This window comes from Rhinoraja longicauda, chromosome 13 (assembly GCF_053455715.1).
Source record: "Rhinoraja longicauda isolate Sanriku21f chromosome 13, sRhiLon1.1, whole genome shotgun sequence".
Taxonomy (NCBI): Eukaryota; Metazoa; Chordata; class Chondrichthyes; order Rajiformes; family Arhynchobatidae; genus Rhinoraja; species Rhinoraja longicauda.
This window is the reverse complement of record NC_135965.1, coordinates 4,466,556-4,489,775: the sequence shown is the minus strand read 5'-3', so window position 1 is coordinate 4,489,775 and position 23,220 is coordinate 4,466,556. Positions and strand designations below refer to the sequence as shown.

At 47.7% G+C, this 23,220-nt stretch overlaps 1 protein-coding gene across 1 annotated transcript; it reads right to left on the bottom strand.

The window, feature by feature from the left end:
• Positions 1-6,093: 6,093 nt before the first annotated feature.
• LOC144599117 (uncharacterized) lies at positions 6,094-22,701 on the bottom strand. The gene is made up of 3 exons (XM_078409836.1): positions 22,624-22,701; positions 22,161-22,387; positions 6,094-9,433 (listed from the first exon to the last, which is right to left on the bottom strand). The coding sequence occupies exons 1-3, from the start codon at positions 22,682-22,684 to the stop codon at positions 9,098-9,100; spliced, it is 624 nt and encodes a 207-aa protein (XP_078265962.1). The 5' UTR covers positions 22,685-22,701; the 3' UTR covers positions 6,094-9,097.
• Positions 22,702-23,220: the final 519 nt, after the last annotated feature.

Below are 23,220 nucleotides of genomic sequence, written 5' to 3'. Positions count from 1 at the left end.
ATGTAAATAAGTTGATATCTAGAGCAGCGGATGCAATAGATGAGGTTGGAGGAGGTGCAGGTTAATCTCTGTCTCACCTGTAAAGACTGTTTGGGTCCTTGGATGGAGTTGAGGGGGGAGGTAAAGGGACAGGTGTTGCATCTCGTGCGTTTGCAGGGGAAAGTGCCCTGGGTTGGGGTGGCTTGGGTAGGAAGGGATGAGTGGACCAGGGAGTTACGGAGGGAACGGTCTCTGCGGAATGCAGAGAAGGGAGGGGATGGGAAGATATGGCCAGTGGTGGGGTCCCGTTGTAGGTGACGGGAATGTTGGTGGATGATTTATTGGATCCGCTGGGCTGGTGGGGTGGAAGGTGAGAACGAGGGGGATTCTGTCCTTGTTGCGAGTGGGGGGAAGGGGAGCAAGAGCGGAGCTGCGGGATGTAGAAGAGACCCTAGTGAGAGCCTCATCTATAATGGAAGAGGGGAAGCCCCGTTTCCTGAAGAATGAGGACATCTCTGATGCCCTAGTGTGAAACACCTCATCCCGGGCGCGGATGTGGTGTAGACGGAGGAATTGGGAGTAGGAGATAGACTTTTTGCAGGGGACCGGGTGGGAAGAAGTGTAGACCAGATAGCTGTGCGAGTCAGTGGGTTTATAGTAAATGTCTGTCACTAGTCTGTCTCCTGTGATGGAGATGGTGAGGTCCAGAAATGGGAGGGAGATGTCGGAGATAGTCCAGGTATATTTAAGGGCAGGATGAAAATTGGAAGTGAAGTGTATGAAGTCAGTGAGTTCTCTCTTCCCCTCCCCCCTCCCAGTTCTCCCTCTTTCTTCCTGTCTCCACCTATATCCTTCCTTTGTCCCGACCCCCTGACATCAGTCTGAAGAAGGGTCTCGACCCGAAACGTCACCCATTCCTTCTCTCCTGAGATGCTGCCTGACCTGCTGAGTTACTCCAGCATTTTGTGAATAATCCCATTCATCTACACTCTTTTCAATCTCTCCTCAGAAAACAAACTTTCCATTCTCTGAATCAATCTACGTAAACCTTCACTGATGATTGCAAAGATATCCGTCCTTAAATAAGACACACCAGATGAAGAAACAATAATCTATATGCAGCATTGTGAGTGTTCAATTTAACTGGAGTAACCTCTACCCTTACATGCAAATCCTTGTGTAGAGATGGTCAACATACTGTTTGTCTTTCAGATTGTTTGTTGCACCGGATGTGTTAACTTTAGATGATTCGTGAACATGGATGCCCAAGTTCTTCCAATTACCACCTTTCAAACTCTCATCATTTAACCAATACTCTGCCTTTCTTTCTTTTCTACCAAAATGGATAACGTCAGATTTCTTCATGTTATTGTCCATCTGCCATGACCACACCCATTCACTTGTTCCATTCTCTCCATTCCCCTCACAGCCCAAGCTGCCAGCCGACTTTATATCATCACCATATCATCATCATATTACACTTGAGCCAAATATAGACTGTTGAAGAACTTGCCCTCCCACCCCCCTTCCACCCACTACCCCTCCCTTCTTACTGGCTCCTGTGGTACTCCACTATTCTGTCCAATCCTCACTGATACCAGTATATTACCCTCAGTACTGTGCATTCTAGTTATGTTTAATAATATTGTGTTTCGCACCTTACTAAGATCTTCTGAAAGTCCAATTAAAAAATAGTGGTACAGCTATTAGAGCTGCTGCCTCGCACACTGGTACCTGGGTTCAGCCCTGACTTCAGATGCTGTCTTTATGAATTTGCATGTTCTTCCCAAGACCACAAGAGTTTGCTCCCGGTGCTTGGATTTTCTTCCACATCCTAACTCGTGAGAATAATAGGTTAATTGGCCACTTCAGACTGCCCCCATTGTAGAGGTGACTCGCAGAATCGGTTTGGGGAGTGGAAATGGGATTAGATTTTTTTTTTAGATTTAGAGATACAACGCGGAAACAGGCCCACCCCCGCACCGCCCAGCGATCCCCGGGATGAAGGTCGATCACTGTTTATAGGTAGGTGATTGATGGTCAGTGTGCACAGAGTGGGCTAAAGGACCTGCTTCCATGTTATCTGACTCTATAACTCCATGACTCTGACAAATTGTGCATCTGGTATTTCTATAACTACACCTTTAAATCCCCAGGATGCAGGTCATCAGGTCCTTTCAACCTATGGTTTAGTGTTATGATTGTTAGGAATAAGAAAATTGCTGTTGGATACCATTTTGCAGTACATGCAAAGTTCTCAAAATACAGGCCAGGGTTATCAAACCGTTTTATCGTCTTTATGTCTTGCCTAGTCCTGTGTACATCCTAGTATCACTGTGAGTCTTGATATGTACCTCAGGTGACTTTAATCAAAATCACATGGCAACAGTTTTTGGAAATTATTTGCTGTTAAATACAACAGAGCAAGTGTGAAAATTATGTTGATGTTTTGTCCTCCATCATTCTTAAATTTAAATGATAAATGCCAGGAATATGGAGACACAAAAAAAAACATACTAAAGAAACTCAGCAGGCAGATCAGACATTTCAGGTTAGAAACCTTATTCAGGATCGAAGGGTCTCGACCCAAAATGTCATCTGTCCATTCCTCCACAGCTGCTGCCTGACCTGCTGAGGTTCTTTTTGAGGTTCTTGAGTATTTTATATTTGTTTATTTCCAGATGTGTTAAATCTATAATGTAAATCCATGTGGATTGGATTATCTGTGTGTTTGTTATTATTTGTAAATCACTGAACACGTTGAAGATCAGTTAGTCCTGCTGCAGACTAGCCTACATCATCATTTTAACGTAAAAAACCTTGGAAGTTATTCTTGTATTCAGACCATTTTAAGTATGGTTAACTTTTCTGTTAACAGTGAGAGAATTTTCTGCATGATTGGATTCCTTATCTGTTTGCATTTGAAACAAGGCGGTATACATCCTGTGATTTAGTGAAACCATATCTGGTGTACAACAATTTACAGAACCATGTGCAGGATGCTGTGTGTAAGTGGAATTATTTTTAGAGATTCTGAGACATGAAAGTTAATTGCCCTTAAATCATACTTGAACCTAATTTCCCACATAACCAGGAATATTCTTTGTTGAAGCATGTATGATGCAATTAGAAATGCAGGTTTATGTTGATAAGGTTGGTTAAAGGCACTCTGAGTGTACAACTTGAGAGTGGCTGTACGCTATGTACAGTTTTATGACAAATTAAACTATGTTCTTTGAAACTAATTCATGCATTTGATTTTACATTGTGGCAATTGGCAAGTATCTCTTATTGTCTTTAACATGAAGTTGAGATTTTAGCCTTTGTGCATAAAATTTCATGGCTGTCATCAAATGAAATTACAGGAACAGTAACAAAAAAGTGCATTGTTTGCTTTTTCAAAGCTTTTCCTTGCAAGCTTTTTTTTTATCACTACAGCACTGTAATTATCTGCAGCTGAAAACAAGCAGCTACAAAAATGTGCCCATTGGGCCATAGAAAGAGAATTATAGACCAGCTCTCCTGTGTCTTTCTTTCTACCTTCTGTATAGAATTTATCTGCCATATTCCAGAATATGTGTTTAGGTTGGTTGGCCTTTTATCAGTGGGCTTAAGAGGTCAGTCATGTGTGGATTCCTTTGTTAGTTGCCTCTTTGCTTGATGATAGAAAATTGATCAGACCTACAGCATGAGTTCAATAGACAACCCTAGGTCTTTTGTCTAGGTGAATAGCTACCAATGAAGGCCATAGGCAGGTTGCTATTAATATGACAACTAACTCTATATCCCACTGTAATTTATAATGAAATACCTAATCTTCATTATTTTGATCCAAGCAGGTGATCCCATGAAAAGCCTTTTATCATGTTCCATTGGCAGTTACATGAGAAATGGCAAACTAATAATTTTTGTCAAGTTTTGCTGACTGAAATGCTTTTGCAATAGTACAGTTTAAAGGCACAGAAAAAGCTCATTCCTCGAGCTGAATGAGAAAGCATCTGGGGGTATTCTTTTTTGACTGCCTTTTCCTTCTCGTAATCAAATTTGAGCAAAATCAAATGGGGTTTTCTTATGAAAGCACCTTTTGTTGATTTGAAGGAGACAGTAATTTATAAAATGCCTTTCCATTGTGTGGTGGGCAGAAGAAAAAAGGCATCTGTGGCTTTTAAAGCCGGGTCTTGGTTTAACTGCAAATACAATAAAAGCAGTCTGTGTTGAGAGACAAGTAATAACTTTTCAAAGCCAGGCCTGGGTCAGGATGCCAGTGTGGTGAAAGTAGTATGTGCTGTTGAAAACCTAAGGCAGATGTGCATCAGAACCAGAATCTTCGCAATAGACTCATCGCTGCATTTCCTTTCTGGATACTTTATTCAAAATAGATTATTGGAAATCTTTGAATGATGACTACATCCTGAAGACCATAATCTTCATTTATCCTGCATAAAAGATTCTTTGCTTCTGAGCTTTCAATTTCAGCGTTTTTACAGTTGTGCAGCAATCAGATTGGAGGATGAAGTGACGAAGGATATTTATTTCTTTTCCAGCAGAAAATATATTGTTGTTGGTCTGGGATAAGAACCTTTTCCCATCCCTTCCAGTTATTGGTCATGTAATCTGAATTGAAGCTTTGATGAATTTCTGCAAACTGTAAGTTCTAATGTTTCCAAATTTTTATTCAGTAACATAACTTTTTGAAAAATATAGCAGTGAGAGATGAATTGTAAAAAGAACTAGAAGCCTTTTTAGTTTTTTTGTGTTGAGTATGACTTTTAAAAATAACTAAACAACATCTTGACCAAGAAAATTAGGTTTTTATTAGATTGTATTTAATGTTGTGCAGTTAAAAAGCTCTATTGTGAAATATAACAATACAAAAACTAGAATTTTTTCATCTTGCTTAAGCTTTTTGATAGTTTATTGTAATTTTGATCTTGTGTTTTGGGGTTCTTGGAAACATTTGGCAGTACATTTCTGAATTATCATTCTGCTTTGTAGAAGTTAGGGTATTGCTTAAAACTTTTTAATAGGTGTGGCACTTTTGGTTTCATGGATGATTTAATCATCTCTAACATACAGTATTCCTCCTGAGGAAAAAGCTTGGTAAAATCTTATTGTGAGCTGTTTTATGCATGATGGATAGAAAATGCTATTGCTATAATTTTTATTTTGATGCTAGGTTGTGTTACTTCTGTCCATGAAATACCATTATTTTCTCCTGAATAATGTGAGAAGTGATACACACTGCTCTTGCTGATGAACCATAGTACTCAATGCCAGCTTATATCCAGATGTAAAATTAATTCATTGTAAAGCTTTTCATACTAGAAGAACAGGTAATACTTGTTGGTCTGCAGTGAAAGTTAAATTCACTGAAGCATTTCAGTGTGTTACAATGCAATTATTTTCCATTTTGTCTGATGGTATTTTCATTATTGCTAAAATTGCCATGTTATTATGATCAATTGCCAATGAAACTTTTGAGACGGTAGGATTAACCTCTTTTCGTATTTTAAACTCTAGTTAGGAATATAGTGTGAACTAATATACCTACAAATTAAAGCACGTATTTTGTGTTTTGTCTAGAAATTAAGACATTTACCTATTATTTTTATGAAGAGTGTATCAATTTGGGAAAATGTTGCAATTCATAATTTAGTGTCTCAATGGTCCAACATTTGAGAAAGTGAAACTTAATGAAGGGATAAATACGAATACATAAACCCATTTCCACGAACTTCAAATTTGCCAAGACAGTCAATTTTGGTGTGATCCACCAAAATATTTGTGAACTGTTAGAAATATTACCCTGGTAGTAATATCAGTCTACAGTATTCTCTTAAGATATTCCATATTCTTACATTTTTCATGTTATAAAAGTATATATTCTTTCTGGTGAACATTGTTGAATTTGTCATTTATGCATTAATGTTCGGTGACATTTTAGATTTTTGCCACGAGATTACCAGCTACACAAAAAACCAAACAACTGAGAAATTGATTTTATTGTTGGATATATATCAAACGAAAGAATACAACTAAATTTTGGTTGATGCTGCTCAAGAATGTAAAATAAAATGATGCAACCAAAGGATATTTTTGAAATTAGAATGTTAGCATCTTCACGATTGTTGAATAAAACACTGTTCTCACGTAACAAAATGAAATAACGATAGAAGCTTAATAATGGAACAATATAACTATCTCACACTACTTCAACCAGACCGACTTTTAAAGAATTTATTATCTTTAAATTTTGTGCAAAACTAATATCAATACATTTATCCTCTATTATTGAAGCATTTAAATTACTCAAAACTACTTCAGTTCTTGAAGGGTGATAAACTACAATGATATAATATAACTTTTATTTCCCATAATTCTCATTTGGTAATTTCTAAAAAAAATTGATCTAACGATCTAATAACTGTTCTGTTGCTCATTCAAAATGATTATTAAGGTGATATTTGAAGCTGGCTAACCATTTATTTGAACAGTGAACACCAGCTAAACCCAATTGATAACCTCTTCACATGTACGTCTGCATGCACAACTGGGTAGAGGCCACCGATGGGAAATATAATATTTTCTCCCCAGGAACTTGCTCAACGTTTAGATGAAATTCATTACCTCAGTACAAATTGGGGTTTAAAACTAATTTGCCCTCACTGCTTGTTATAGTCCTCCACGATCTGGGATTTTTTGATTTCATTCCAATTGTGAGGAGTGGAAGCATTAATTAATTTAATGTGGTATGACAGCTACTGACAGTATTCACAAAGTGAGTTCTTGATATAAAGGCATGGAGATCCAAGACGTCAGAAGACCTGGCCCGGGTGTATAGACTTAGTGCACAGATAAATGCTTGCATATATACTATTTCTCAGCACACGCAGATGCACTCTGACCACATATTTGTACAATCTTACAAAGCTTTCCTTGGCCGCTTCCTACATACTCTGCTTCCTGAACACTTTCCTTCTTCATTTACCATTTCTTTCAGTCTCCTAACCATAGTCTCTTGACCCTTTCCTATTACTGTTTCAATCAGTCCACTCCTTCTTAGTTCCTTTCTTTTTTTTCATTCACCTTCTTTCCTTTTAGCCCCTGCTTTGTTTCTTTCCCTCGATACCCTCCAGTTCCCCACTCTCATCTTCCTACAGCAGCCGTTCAGCAGCTGCTGGCTGATAGCCCTTTCCAAGAATGAAGCAGCCTTCTGATGTACTGCCCTTCACACTCTGTAGGATACTCTCCAATTGTCATTCGTCTTCGATACTCCCTCCTCCATGCATTCAGAAAGTATTCAGACCCCTTCACTTTTCCACATTTTGTTACGTTACAGCCTTATTTTAAAATGGATTAAATTCATTTTTTTAATCATCAATCCACACACAATACCCCATAATAAAAAAGCGAAAACAGGTGTTTAGAAATTTTTGCAAAGTGATTAAAGAAATAACTAAAATATCACATTTACATAAGTATTCAGACCCTTTACTCAGTACTTTGTTGAGGCACCTTTGACAGCGATTACAGCCTCAAGTCTTCTTGGGTATGACACGACAAGCTTGGCACACCTGTATTTGGGTAATTTCTCCCATTCTTCTCTGTAGATCTTCTCAAGCTCTGTCGGGTTGGATGGGGAGCGTCGATGCACAGCTATTTTCAGGTCCCTCCAGAGATGTACGATCGGTTTTAAATCTGGGCTCTGGCTGGGCCACTCAAGGACATTCACAGACTTGTCACGAACCCACACCTGTGTTGTCTTGGCTGTGTGCTTGGGGTCGTGGTCCTGTTGGAAGGTGAACCTCCGTCCCAGTCTGAGGTCCAGAACGCTCTGGAGCAGGTTTTCATCAAGGATCTCTCTGTACTTTGCTCTGTTCATCTTTCTCTCGATCCTGACTAGTCTTCCAGTTCCTGCCGCTGAATAACATCCCCACAGCATGATGCTGCCACCCACAGAAATGGTATTGGCCAGGTGATGAGACGTGATGCTTGGTATTCAGGTCAAAGAGTTCAATCTTGTCTTCATCAGACCAGAGAATCTTGTTTCTCATGGTCTGAGAGTCCTTTAGGTGCCTTTTGGCAAATTCCAAGCGGGCTGTCATGTGCCTTTTACTGAGGAGTGGCTTCTGTCTGGCCACTCTACCATAAAGGCCTGATTGGTGGAGTGCTGCAGATATAGTTGTCCTTCTGGAAGGTTCTCCCATCTTCACAGAGGAACTCTGGAGTTCTGTCAGAGTGACCATCGGGTTCTTGGTCACCTCCCTGACCAAGGCCTTTCTCCCTCGATTGCTCAGTTTGGCCGGGCGGCTAGCTCTGTGAAGAGTCATGGTGGCTCCAAAGTTCTTCCGTTTAACAATGACGCGGGTAACTGTGCTCTTCGGGACCTGCAATGTTGCAGAAATTGTTTTATACCCTTCCCCAGATCTGTGTCTCGACACAATCCTGTCTCGGAGGTCTACGAACAATTCCTTCCTCTTCATGGCTTGGTTTTTGCTCTGACATGCACTGTCAACTGTGGGACCTTATATCGACAGGTGTGTGCCTTTCCAAATCATGTCCAATCAATTTAATTTACCACTTGTGGACTCTAATCAAGTTGTAGAAACATCTCAAGGATAATCAATGGAAACTGGATGAACCTAAGCTCAATTTTGAGTGTCAGAACAAAGGGTCTGAATAATACAATACAATACAATACAATATATTTTTATTGTCATTGTACAGGGGTACAACGAGATTGGGAATGCGCCTTCCATACGATGCAATAAATTAATTAGCTAATCAGTATAAATTTATACAACCCAGTGAAACAAAATTAGAAACAGTTTTAAAACAGTGTAAAGTGCAAGTAGATCTGTGCCGGTTCACTGTGCGATGTGACCATCCGGCTCAGCAGGACTGGTTCATAGCAGCTATGGCCCTGGGGATAAAGCTGTTCCTGAGTCTGGAGGTGCGGGCGTAGAAGGCCTTGTAGCGTCTGCCCGATGGTAGAAGTTCGAACAGACTATTGCAGGGGTGTGAGGAGTCTTTGTGAATGCTGGTGGCTTTTCTGAGGCATCGTATGTTGTAGATGCCCTCCAAGGCTGGTAGCTGTGTTCCGATAGTCTTCTGAGCTCTATGGACTACCCGCTGAAGAGCTCTCCTCTCTGCCTCCGTGCAGCTGAGATACCACACAGGGATGCCACGCATTAGGATGCTCTCTATGGTGCAGCGGTAAAAGGTCATCAGCAGCTGTTGGGGCAGACCAGACTTTCAGTGTTCTCAGGTAGAACAGTCGTTGCTGTGCCTTCTTGACCAGCGTAGCGGTGTTAGTGGACCATGTGAGATCCTTCGAAATGTGAGTGCCCAGAAACTTGAAGCTGGACACTCTCTCCACACTGTTCCCATTGATAAAGATCGGAGCGTATTCCCCGTTGTGTGATCTACAGAAGTTGATGATCAGCTCCTTGGTCTTTTAAAAAAAAAAAAATTTAATTCAAAAATATTTATTCAAATATTAAAATAATATATACAATACAATAAAACCAAAACAGAACCCACCACCAGAATATTATACAAACAAATATACCTATTGAAACTATTATACAATTATATTACAATCTCCATCCAGGATACATCCAATCCCCCACGGTGCCCAGCGGTCCCGGAAATCCTCCAGGGTGCCCGTGGACAGCACGTAGTCCCTCTCCAACACCACCCTGGCACGGACATAACCCCGGAAAAGGGGCAGGCAGCTGGCTCGGGCAGAGCCCTCTTCCGCCTGGCGCCCTGAGTCGCGGATGGCCAGCTTGGCCTGGCCCAGGAGCAACCCAACAAGGACATCTTCGGCCCTACCCTCTACCCTACGCACAGAGTGTCCAAAGATGAGGATGGTGGGTGAAAAATGCAGCCAAAAAGCAAGGAGCAGCCCCTTTAGATATTGGAACAGGGGCTGCAACCTCACACACTGCATGTACACGTGGTACACAGACTCCTCCAACCCGCAAAAGTGGCAGGCGGCTGGCGAGTCTGTGAACCGCACGAGGAACAGGTTGCAGGGGACTCCTCGGTGCTATAACTTCCACCCCAGGTCCCCGATGGAGAGGGGCAGAATTCCTGCGTAGAGGGACCCCCACCGCGGGGTCACCTCGCGACCGGAAGGCAACACCGACCGCCACTTAGTGTCCGGACGGTGGACCAGGGCGAGGAAGTGCAGGGTGTGGAGGAGGAGCCCGTACAGGACACGCCTCCCTGCGTCTCGGAGGGAGATGAAGGGTGTCGAGGAAATGCGGCTCATGTGTGGAACCGGCTCCCGGGAAGGATTACGGCGCCTCGGTCCGACGAGTACTTCCGGTTGAGCGGGAGTTTGCTCAGCCGCAGGTACTCCACACATTTGAGCCTCTCCGACACCCAGCGGGGCAGGACAAGGGCCGGCTGCTCTCACGCCTGGGCCGCCGCCCTCCGTCAGCGGAGGGGGGGGCCCGGTCGACAGCAACCAGATTCCAGACTCTCAGCAAGTCCCGGTAGAAGCCGGGCATCCCCAGCAGGATCCCGATCGGGATCCGCGTACCTGCATGAAGGCAGCGACCCCGTTGGAAAAAGTGCGTTGCCAGCACGTGCCACCTCGGAGGACGCTCCGAGTACAGGTATCTCTGCAGAGTCCTGAGGCGGAGAGCCACCAACTGGGTGCGGATGCACACCAGCGACTGCCCGCCCTCCTCAATCGGGAGACTCAGGACCGCTGCAGAGACCCAGTGCTTTCCGTTGCCCCAGAAGAAGTCCACCAACTTCTTCTGGATGATCCCAGCAAAGGTGGCTGATGGGACCAATGTGGTCAATCTGTACCAGAGCAGGGAAGCCACGAGTTGGTTAATGACCAACACCCTGCCCCGGTAGGAGAGCACGCTGAGGAGACCCGACTAGCGCCCCAGCCGGGCGACGACTTTCAACTCCAGCTCCTGCCAGTTCGCCAGCCAGGTCTCCGCGACAGGACTCAGGTAGACTCCCAAGTAAAGGAGGCGCGTGGTGCTCCACGTGAAAAACCGCATCTCCTCAGGGAGGGAGTCCACCTGCCAGGGACCCACCAAGAGTCCAGAACATTTCCCCCAATTGATCCTTGCAGAGGAGGCGGCCGAGAAGACTCGTTGGCACTCGCGCATCCTCTGCAGATCGGCGGGGTCAGTGACCATGAGGAGCACGTCATCGGCATAGACCGAGAGGACCACCTCCATATCCGGCTCGCGTAGAACCAAGCCCGTCAACCTCCTCCGAAGCAGATGGCGTACAGTTGGCCTGACATGGGGCAGCCCTGACGTACTCCTCTGCGGAAGGGAATGGGGGCCGTCAAGGATCCGTTGACCTTGACGAGGCACTCCGCAGTGGCGTATAGAAGTCGGATCCGGGCCACAAAGTGCGGTCCGAACCCAAACGCCCACAGAGTCCTCAGCAGATACTCATGATCCATCCTGCCGAAAGCCTTCTCCTGGTCAAGGAAGAGAAAGGCAGTGGGTATACCGGTCTCCTGAGCCAGGTAGACCATGTCCCGGACCAGATGGATATTGTCCTGGATGGACCGGCCCGGGACCGTGTAAGACTGGTCAGGGTGGATCACTTGGGCCAACACTGGGCCCAGACGGTTGGCCATTGACTTAGCAAAGACCTTGTAGTCGGTACAGAGGAGGGAGACCGGGCGCCAGTTCTTTAGTAGGCGGAGATTACCCTTCTTGGGCAGAAGGACCACTACAGCCCTCCGCCAAGACAGGGGCATCTCCCCGGTCGCCAGGCTCTCCCTCAGGACCATGGTGTAGTCCTCCCCCAGGGACCCCTAGAAAGTGCGGAGGAACTCTGCTGTCAGGCCGTCCAGACCAGGGGATTTGCCTCTTCGAATCTGATGGAGGGCCGCAGTCAGTTCGTCTAGTGTCAGGGGGGCGTCCAGGCGCTCGGCACCCTCCGGGCCGACCGTGGCTAGACCTTCCCACAGATCACTGCACTCGTCCCCGCCGGAGCTATCCGGTGAGAACAAGGTCCCATAAAAGGAACGAACCGCCGCGTTGATGTCTTCTGGTTCGGTGACGGGGGAGTCATCGTCAGCGAGCAGCTCCACTAACTGCTGACGGACTCCCCGCCACTTCTCCAGCGAGTAGAAGAAGGGTGAACTACGGTCCAAATCGTGGAGCATTTGGATCCGCGACCTCACGTACGCGCCTCGGGATTGCTGTAACTGCAGCTCCTTCAGTGCGTCCTTCTTCTCCTGGTATTCCCTCCAGAGGGTCGGGTCCCTGCCGGTCTGACTTAGACGCAAATCCAAATCGAGCAGCTCATTCCCGAGCTGTCTGACCTTGGAATCGCGTCTCTTGGTCGACCCCCTAGTGTACTCCTGACAGAAACGCCGGATGTGGGCCTTGCCCACGTCCCACCATAGCCGCAGGGAGTGAAATCCCCCCCTCTTCCCCTTCCATGTGGTCCAGAACCTCACAAACGAGTCCCGGAAGCGGCGATCCTCCAGCAACCGGTTGTTAAAGTGCCAGTACGCGGACCCTCCCCTCGTGCGCAGCAGGGTAAACTCCGCCCACACCAGGTGGTGGTCCGAGCAAGGCATCGGCCGCATGGAGGCCGCCGAGATGCGGGAGACGTACGCCCGAGAAATGTACAGGCGGTCGATGCGAGAACCACCCCCCTCTGACCTGGAGAAGGCATTGGAGTCGGGTGGAGGTTCCTCCAAGTGTCTACCAAGTCAAAGGAGCCCACGAGCTCCTTCAACTTCTTCACTGACTCCTGGCCGCGCTGGATACCGGAACGGTCTCCTTCCTCGAGGGTACAGTTGAAATCTCCCCCGAGGATCACGCAGTCGCCAGGGTCGATGGAGCTCAACAGGGTAGACACCTCCCGGAACAGGCACGTCTGCAACACGGCGGGCCTGGGGGCGTACACGTTGACAAAATGCAACGGCACGCCATCCAGGCGCACAGCCAGGTGAAGCAAGCGGCCTGGCACCAATTCTTGGACCTTTTGGATTTCTGGCCGGAAATTCGGGGCCAACAAAATGGCCACCTCACTGGAAATGGAGCTGAGGTGGCTCATGAAGACCTCACCACTCCACTCCAGGAGCCAGGTGGACTCGTCTCCTGGGATGGTGTGGGTTTCCTGCAGGAAGCTCACCGCATATTTCCCATCCCTCAGGGTTGAGAGATGGTTAAACCTGCGGAGAGGCCCCCTGCTGCCATTTATGTTATAACTGGCTATGGTGATTGCCATGTCAGGAGTACACTAGATCCCCTCACCAGTCCCCTGGTCGCTAACAGCAGAGTCGCCTTTGCCGCTACGGACCCTAGATGGATTGGCAGTGCGTTTCACCTTCCGGATCTTGGCAACAAGGGACGCTCTACTGATCCCACTACCCTCAGCAGGAACGACGCTGCTCTGGGCCTCGGCGTCCTTTTCCAGGTCGTCCAAGAAGGACCTGAGCTGACGCCGGTCGTTCCCCTTCACCCCCGTCCCTCCCTTTCCCCTCCCCCTCCTTCTGAGGATGAGGTTCAGGGAGCTGGTGACCCCTTGTAAGTTCGGCCACCGGAGGGAGGCCAGTTTGGGCCGATGTTGGGCTCCTTCGGTGGCCGCGATGAACTCGCGGATCTCCTCCACTGGAATGAGAGGAGTGGCGTCGGGGGCAGCGAGAACATCCATTGACTCATTGTCCGAAGAGTCCCCTTCCACCCCCCCACTGCAGATGGAGTCACCATTCCCATCCTTGGACACACCTTCCGTGCTTGAGGCTCCCGCCCCACCCTGCGCAGCGGTTGCCTCTTCCCCACCCTCTGGTCTCACCTCCACCTCAGTCCCCACCGTGGGGCCAGTGGCAGAGGGGCCTTCCTCGGGTGTACCTGGGGAGTCAAGACCATTGACAGTGGGGTCTATCCCTCCACCAGTTGGGCCCAGAGTGGACTCTGGTGCCCCAGACTCAGGGAGTCCCTCTGGAGCCAGGTCCTGCGGGATAGAAGGGCTGGTTTCCACTTCCCCCTCCCCGCCTGCTGTCCCTAACTCCACAGGCGTGTTCTGCACCTCGTCCTGGGTGGGTTGCTCCTGGGCTTCCTCGGGTGCATGGATCGGGATTCCCTCCCCAACAGGAATCTCTCCCTGCTCCATTACACCCGAGTGGTCCCCATCACCACCCTCCCCAGAAACCCCTTCAGAGCATGGAACCGGGGCCTGAACCAGAGGGCAGGAGTCATCCTCCACCACAGCACTCCCCGCCCCATTGGAAGATTCCCCTATGTCCCCCTTCTGCTCCTCCCTGGAGAGATTCCTCCTTTTTTTCGAAGAGGCGGAGCTCACAGACTCTAGGGTCAACTGAGCAACCCTAGTCTGCGGCTCCCCCTCCTCCCGCCCAATCCCCTCCGCTCCTGGCTGGATTATGGGGCTTGCAGACGCCCTAACGGGAGGTGACAGGATGGGTGGCAAAGTCTTATCCCCGGGGGGTTTGTTCCTCAGGTGCTTTATCTTCTTCGCCACCTTGCCCCCCCCTCTTTTGACCTTCCCCATCCCCAGGGTTCCCTGACTCAACTACAGGGGGAGTGGGGATAGTGGCACCGGAGGCGGAGGCCTCCGCCCGGGATTTGGGGCAATTCCTCCGAATATGCCCCACTTCCTTGCAGGCGTGGCACCTCGGGCGCTCCGATGTCCAGAAGATGGTGAAGTCTCGCCCATCCTGCTGGACACAGAAGCGCCCGTCGACCACCTCCTCCCGGTCCAGCAGCATTGTCAGTTGGCGCCGGAGGGAGAGAACGTGCTGCGTCCTTCCTGCAAAATCCCATGGGTATTGGGGTGATATCGGTGAGGATCTTCCCCAGGGTGTGAAGGTGGGGAAGGAGGGCCTCGTTCTTGATGCAGGGCAGGACGTTGGATAGGACCACCCGCTGCGCGTTGGACCCCAGGGGCTCGACCTGTAAGAAAAGTCCTCCCACTGAGACCAACTTTACTTACAGTCGCGTTCACCCCCTCAACGGACTCCAGAAAGAACACGCCCTTCCAGAACATTTTACCCACATACACAATGCCTGCAGGCTTGGCTGCCACTGCCACAGCAGCCGCGCAGTCCTCCAGGTTCATTTGGGGGGGCATGTAGCACCTGACCCCATGTTCAAAGGGTAGGTTCCTCATGGGGAACCGGGCCCCCAGAGGAGCAGCCGAAGCAGCTGAAGCAGCCGCTTTAGCATAACTCCCCGAAGGCTCCGATCCCCCAGAACGCTGACCCTGCATGATGTCAGGCACTACAGTGAAACGAAACACTCATACAAAAAGACAAAGACAATCCAAAAGGCACGGGGCCAAGTCCAAACACAAAAACAAGTGTAGAACAGTTCAAGGGAGGGAGGCGAGTGGTGTTGCCTCAATAATGGCGGCTCCCACTCAAAAAACTGCTGCGTCATGGCCTCTTCGCCCGGGTATCTCGGCTCTCCTGCGTTCCCTGGTGAGCTGCAGACTTTCGCAAGCAATCCCCACTGGTCTTCGCTGCTCCTGCAGCAACGAAAGGGATTCACCTGCAGTCTGTTGTTGTTGGAAGCCTATCTCTGATAGAGAGGAGGCTCCTTCAGCTCCAGGTCTCAAGGCGGCAGAAGAAGGTCGAGGGTGCAGAAAACTCCCACACCGCACGAAAACCAGACCGGTCCGGTCAGTAGCGACGAGGCAGTGGGGGGGGGGGGGTTTCTGGACACAGATGTAACAATCCAGACAGGTTTTTCTCCTCCTTTTTGTGCGCCAGTTTCCTGGCAGGTTGCCAGCCTCAGTAGTGGGAGCTGAGCAGTCAGTTGATAACACCGCTCGCAGCCCCAAAACACACAGAAACCTTTTAAAAAGATTTCTGTAGCGTCGCAGCGATACCCAAAGATGTTTAGAGTACCGCTGTACCACCTCCGAATTCCCCAAAAATGTTTAGAACTCACTTGTTCGAATGATTGAAACAGAGCTCCGCAGCACCACACCTGAGCTTGGTGGGGATGACCGTGTTGAAGGCAGAGCTATAGTCAATGAATAGCATCCTCGCGTACGTGCCCTGTCTCTCCAGGTGAGTCAGGACAGTGTGAAGAGCCAGAGAGATGGCATCCGCGGTGGATCTGTTTGCCCTGTATGCAAATCCAGTGAGGCAGGGATGCTGGATTTGATGTGTGGGAGGACCAGCCTTTCAAAACACTTCATGATTATAGGAGTTAGGGCAACCGGACGGTAGTCGTTCAGGTTGGTGATCTTTGCTTTTTTTGGCACCGGCACTATGGTAGCTGACTTCAGGCACTTGGGGACTGTAGCCAGAGATAACGACAGGTTAAAGATTCTGGTGAATACCTGGATGTACAGCGTATGGAAGAATATGAGGGATTATGTACAGGCAGATAAGAGTTGTCCTGGCATCATGTTCGACATAGATATTGTGCCTGTTCCTGTGCCTTACTTATGTAAATGTGATATTTCAGTTATTTCTTTTTAATTACTTTACAGAAATTTCGAAACACCTGTTTTTGCTTTTTTATTATGGGGTATTGTGCGTAGATTGATGATAAAAAAATGAATTTAATCCATTTTAAAATAAGGCACAAATGGCACGTAACAAAATGTGGAAAAGGTGAAGGGGTCTGAATACTTTCTGAATGCACTGCATTTGGAGTATTGTGTGTGACACAGGTTGCCCCATTACAGGAATGATGTGAAGGCTTTGGAAAAAATGCAGAGGATGTTTACCTGAATGATGTCGGGATTAGGGGTATTAGCTACAGGGAGAGGTTGAACAGATTTGGATTGTTTTCTCTGAAACACTGGAGGTTCGGGGAGACTTGATAGAAGTATATAAAATTATTAGAGGCATAGATAGGATAGACAGTCAGAACATTTTCCCTAAGGACGGAAATATCAAATACTAGAAGGCGTAGCTTTAAGGTGAGAGGGGCAAAGTTTAAAGGAGATATGCGGGGAAAATTGTGTACGCAGAGGTTGGTGAGTGCATGAAACCTGCTGCTGTGTTGGTGGTTGAGGCAGATACGATTTACAAGACGTTTTGAGAGGCGAATGGATGTACAGCGTATGGAGGAATATGAGGGATTATGTACAGGCAGATAAGAGTTGTCTTGGCATCATATTCGACATAGACATTGTGCCTGTTCCTGTGCCTTACTGTTCTTTGTTCTATGTTATATGTTCATTCCACTGCCTTTCCTCGCCCCCAACTTAGTCACAGAATTCTGCAGCCTATCCCAAAACCCCTAGGCAGCTCCCAGCAACACTTGGATGATTCTTCAGCTTACCACCCAGTACTGCTAGATACCAGCAGTTGCCAGCTCCTGGCATTTGTGGTTTGGTGTGTGGTTTTCCAGTCAGGAGAGATGGATTCATCCTGTAAGAAAGGGAATATTTCATTCACCATCACAAAGGTGGATTTACTTCATTAACACTTGGCCTGTTCAAGGATAAGCATTTGCCATGACTTAATTTCATATGGGGTTGGACCTGATGTTAATTTTTCCAAACTGTCGATGGTATATTCTCTAGTAGTGTAAGTGCTTAACACCTTGGCATAAGACATCACATTATAATAAATCATTGATCGGAACATCTGAAATCAAAAGCTAATCAAAGCATAAAAATTAAAATCAATGACAAAGATATTGTCCATTTTTTCATTTCTTCAAATTACCATGCCTTCTCATCTATTGAATAGTTTCTTTTATCAGTCCTATTTATCCCATTTCTATCTTTCTTGCAGTATATTGTTTCATATTCCCATTAAACATCTCATTTCTGAATTGAGATGTCATGTTTTTTGGATAGTAGTTCATTCATACAAAGATTGGTTCTACCACACTCAATGTCTTGAAACGTGTTTACATTTTTGTATTGGTTTAGTAAATCCTATTTCTTGTTAAATATTTTACAATTGGTCTATACTCGTTAAACATCTCCATTGAAACTGGAAATAATATCTTGTAAAGGCTGCATAGATCTCAATGTGCGTCTCTCCATCATGACAGTCCATGGCAAACTACATCTCGAATTTTTTATATATATTGAAACCACATATATTGAGAGTGATGTGTACTGATGTTTATCTTTAAACATAGATACATCACCTGAGCAGCCACTAATGGAATTTTAATATATTTGAAGTGAAAGGCTTTCATTAGATTTGTTAGGGGGTGTGAAGTGGTGGTTATAAAACATGCTGATGACTGCTGTCTGTGTCAATCAGGATATTTGTAAAATATGGAATCTTAATTAGTTAAAAGTATATCGGCAGATTTTCATTCAATTTTCAGTAGTGTCTGTTTAAATATGTACATGCTATTTCACAGTCTGTTGTGTAACAATACCAGCAAAATCATCATGTAAAAATGAAAATTAAATCTCTGCGGTATATTTTGTTCAGTAATTTTGTGTTGTAATACTTTTATTTGTTTGTGTATCCCTTTTATTCCCTTTGCTTTTTTTTACTCTTTCTGGTGGCACATCCTGCCACATTTTTCTCGGCACTATATTCCCTCTTAGGCAAACCCCTTGCAAGGCAAGGAAATATGTTGTTTTCTCTTTTACTCTCCCTTTTATTGTGAGCCCAGTGGAAGCGCATGGCCACTAACATTAGTTCACTTCAAATCTCAGTTGAGAATGTGTAGATGGATGGTAAAATGCAATTTCATTAAAACAACTGATATCCTGATGTCTGTATTCAATATTTAGGATATTTGACTGCAAATACATTTAATATTTATTGTTGGATGATTCAACTAACTTTGGCAAAGTTCCAGAGTCAGCCTTTGAAACTTTGTACTTTTCATCCACTATGAGAACTAATTAGCTGTGACAAATTATTGTTATTTGAACACTGTATTCACATCACGTTGTGTGGCCTGACCAGAGATATCCTTGCCACAGAAATGTCCCATCTACATTGTCAGATTTGTTTCTTCAACATTAGAAGCTACTTTATTAGCAGAATCTTTATCAAGTTTGAGCAGATAACAGGAATCCAAAGGAATGGGTGACAAGAGTGTCAGTTCCTTAGATGAAAGTACATAATTTTCGTTTTAAAATAAGGATGACAATGAGACAGTCTTTAGTTGAAGGTTGAAAAAGATACATGTGAAAATGCTTGGACCATTTTCCAGTCACTGAAAACTACCTGCGATGTCCAGAAGGATGAGAAAATCTACTGTAAACTTACATAAACTGTGTGGGCTGAACCATGGTCCAGCTGCTATGCAGCACAAGCAGAAACCACCCAGCGTTGAAATACTGCATTGGAAGCTTGGATTTTTGCTTTCATTCCTCTAGATTTCATTGTTGGCAGTGGCTTTAAGAGTGTAAATATATTAACACATACCATAAAGCCAACCATGTTATTTTCTGTTTTAAATAAATAATTAAATAAATCTCAATGAAAATCGCGATTTTTCTTTAAAATTGTGTTTTTTTCTGCATTGGTCTAGCACCCTCCCCTCCCCTCCCTCACTCCATCCCTTCAACTCCCCTTCTTCCCCACCCACTCCCCACTTCCCCTCCCAAACCCTCAGGCACCCACTCCATCCCCCCTTATCCCCCCCTCCATTCTTAGGGGCTCTCCGGCGGCGCCGCCATTCCCGCCCGTCGGGTTTCCATTGTGACGTGGAACATGGAGGTATTACTGCGCATGGGGGGCTGACGGGCACAGCAAGTGGGAAAGGGATTTATTAAAGTATAAAATGTGAATAACAAAATATAACAATTTGAACGTTAATAGGATTTCTTGATGCAGGAATTTTCAATATCAGCATCATTTCCCCTTTTCACAACAGGAAGTTGTTGAAAATCGCCACAACAAATGGTAAGAATGCCGCCAAAAGGCTCATCGTTCTTTTTGCATAGAACTCGAAGAGTTCTGTCGACCGCTTCAAAGCTCTCCCTCCTAATCATCGGGCACTCATCCCAAACAATCAGTCTCACACTCCTGATCAAATGAACCATGTTGGAGTTCTTCTCAATGTTGCACATTGTCTTATCGGGCACTTCGATGGGTAACTTGAATCGAGAATGTGCAGTTCTTTCACCAGGCATCAATGTAGCTGCTATACCAGAGGATGCTACAGCAAAAGCAACATCAACTTGACCTCGAACTTTGGAGAGGATCAAATTGGTGAGAATTGTTTTGCCCATTCCTGCTGGTGTATCAATGAAAAACATTGAAGGAACATTCCTTTCCAAGCAGCTGCACACATGGTCATACACTGCTCTTTGCTCAGCATTCAGCAGAGGCTCCTTCTCTTCAACAAATCACTGTTGTTCAGGTCTATTGTACTGCAATTCACTCAGCAATTCTGGATTGTCACCATCAAGGTTCATCCTTCCAATGTCTTGGTAGTGGCACATGAAAGTATTCCAGTGTCTTGTTGTAATTCACAAGCTTGTCTTGAATATACAACAGAGCCTGATCATGATGCCTCTCATCAATCATGATATTTGGATCATCGATTGTTCTCCGTTCTCTTTGAAGGTAATCTTCAGACATTAAATTCTTGAAGCGATCCCATAATTGTTCAGAAGTGTTGATCTCAGCAACTGGCAGGGGGTGAGGTGAAGCGAGGCCCGGGGAGCGGTGAAGCGAGGCGAGGCCCGGGGAGCGGTGAGGCGGGGCGAGGCCCAGCGAGCGGCGAGGCCCGGCCCGGCGGGCGGCGAGGCGAGTCCCGGTGAGTGGCAAGGCGAGGCCAGGTGAGCCGAGGAAAGGCCCGGTGAGGGGAGAGGCCCGGCAAGCGGCGAGGCGAGTGGCGAGGCCCGACGGGCGGCAAGGCGAGGCCTGGTGAGCGGCAAGTCGAGGCTCGGCGAGCTTCAAGGCCCGGCCCGGCGAGCTTCAAGGCCCAGCGCGGACTGGCGACGTCGGGCGAGCGGCGAGGCCAGGCAAGAGGCATGGCGAGGCAGGGGCCCAGCGAGTGGCGAGAAGATTCTCGGCGAGCGGCGAGGCAAGTCCCGGCGGGCGGCGAGGCGAGTCTCGGTGAGTGGCAAGGCGAGGCCCGGCGAGCCAAGGAAAGGCCCGGTGAGGGGAAAGGCCCGGCGGACTGTGAGGCGAGGCCTGGCCCGGCAAGCGGCGAGGCCCGACGGGTGGCAAGGCGAGGCCTGGTGAGCGGCGAGTCGAGGCCCGGCGAGCTTCAAGGCCTGGCCCGGCGAGCTTCAAGGCCCGGCGCGGACTGGCGACGTCGGGCGAGCGGCGAGGCCAGGCAAGAGGCATGGCGAGGCGGGGTGGGGCGAGCGGCGGGGCAAGTGTCAAGGCACGTGTTTTCCGGAAAAATGTGAGGCGAAATTGGAATGGCCGAAGTGAAATAAGAAGGCGGAAGCTTTCTGCCAAATTCGAAAGGGTTCAGAGGTCGGCATGATATTAATAAGGGATAGGTATTGGTCAGGTGAGGGGAGGGGGGATAAAGGGGGTGGAGTGGGGATGGAGTGCGTGAGTGGAGAGGGGGGAGATAAAGTTGGTGGAGGGGGGATGGAGTGGGTGAGTGGGGTTCTTTAAAACAACCTTAACTCAATTTCAGTTAATGCAGGGGAGGTTTGGGGGAGTTTTTAAGGGAGGTTATTTTAGCAGCTCAGCAGCAAATAAAATCTTTATACAAAAACTCTTGTTTGTTTGTTTGTTCTTGAACTACAGCCAAAACAGTACACGATAGCGCGACAATTTTAGGTCCACCTTACCGTCGTCCTGTGGTGTTATTGGAAGAAGTTTCATTGAAATGGGTGTTATATCTTTAAAAGTTATTCACATTTAAAAGTTAAAATCTATCTCCTAAGGAGAGGGGAGGAGGAGGTGGGGGAGGGGAAGAGGTGGGGGAGGGGGGAGAGGAGGGGGGGGGGGGGAGAGGAGAGGGGGGGGGGGATGAAGAGGGGGGGGATGAGGAGGGGCGGGATGAGGAGGGGGAGGTGGGGAGAGGGGGGCTGAGGAGGAGGGAGCAGGGAATGAGGAGGAGGGAGCAGGGAATGAGGAGGGGGTGAGAAGGAGTGGGGGGTGAGGAGGAGGGGGATGAGGAGGGGGGTGAGGAGGGAGGGTGAGGTGGGGGGTGAAGAGGGGGGGGGGTGAGTAGGGGGGTGTGGAGGGGGGAGAGAGGAGTGGGGGGAGAGGAATGGAAGGGGGAGGGGGGTCGGGCACTGCGCGAATGCGGGAGGGGTTTGGGCACAGCGGGTCCGCTTTGTCTAATTAGTCTGACCTTTAACTGCTTGGCGGCGGCGGCCACGGGGCTGAGCGGTGAAGGAGACGATCGTGGCTGAGAGCGGCAGCTGGAGCGGTGGCGGCAGGAGCAGCGGTGATGCTGCGCGGGAGCTGGAGAGCTCAGTGGCGATGGCAGTGATGGAGGCACCCGGGGTTTAGAGCGGCAGCGGGAGCAGTGGCAGTGGTGCGATGGCTCAGCGGGAGCTGGAGAGCGGAGCGGCGGCCCTGTTGGAGACGCCTGGGGTTTAGAGCGGGAAGAAGAAGCAGCAGCGGCGGCGCAATGGATCAGCGGGGATCTAAGGAGACGCCCGTGGTTTGGAGCGGCGGCAGCGGTGATGGAGAGGAGGGGGCTCCGGGGCGGAACGGCAGCCATGATGGAGATTCCTGGGGTTTGGGGCGGGGGCCGCGGCAGCAGTGGTGCGATGGATGAGCGGGAGCGGGAGCTGGAGGGCGGGACGGACCGGCATTCATGATGGAGACATCTGGGGTTTGGAGCAGCGGCGGCGGTGACGCTCCCCCCATGTGGACCACGGAACCATTCAGGCGTCTGATGGGAAGTGGGAGCTGAACGCAAAATGGCGACCCTCCCCCAACTGCGCACGCGCAGTCACCCGGCGGCCATCTTACGTAAGCGTAGGTGCTGGTCTGGCGACCATCCTGCGTGAGGACTGGCCCCGACTGCGCATGCGTGGTTTTTAAAGACTTTAAAATTTGAATAACTTAAAAAATATAACACCAATTTCAATAAAACTACTTGCATTGCCATTAAAGCGATGATGATTAGTAAGGTGGGCCTAAAATTGTCCCGCTATCGTGTACCATTTTGGCTGTAGTTCGGTCACAAATAAACAAACAAACAAACGAGAGTTTTAGTATACAGATGTGGCATTTCATCCACTGCCAAAGCACCATCTGACCTTAATGAAAGGACCTAATTGCAGCATCCTGCAGACAGCTTCTTGCTCCTCACCTCTGTTGATCCTTATAACTGCAATGATGTCATCCTGAAACTCCTATGAACTTCTTGTTCAAACAGGTTAACATTCTGTTTGAACATT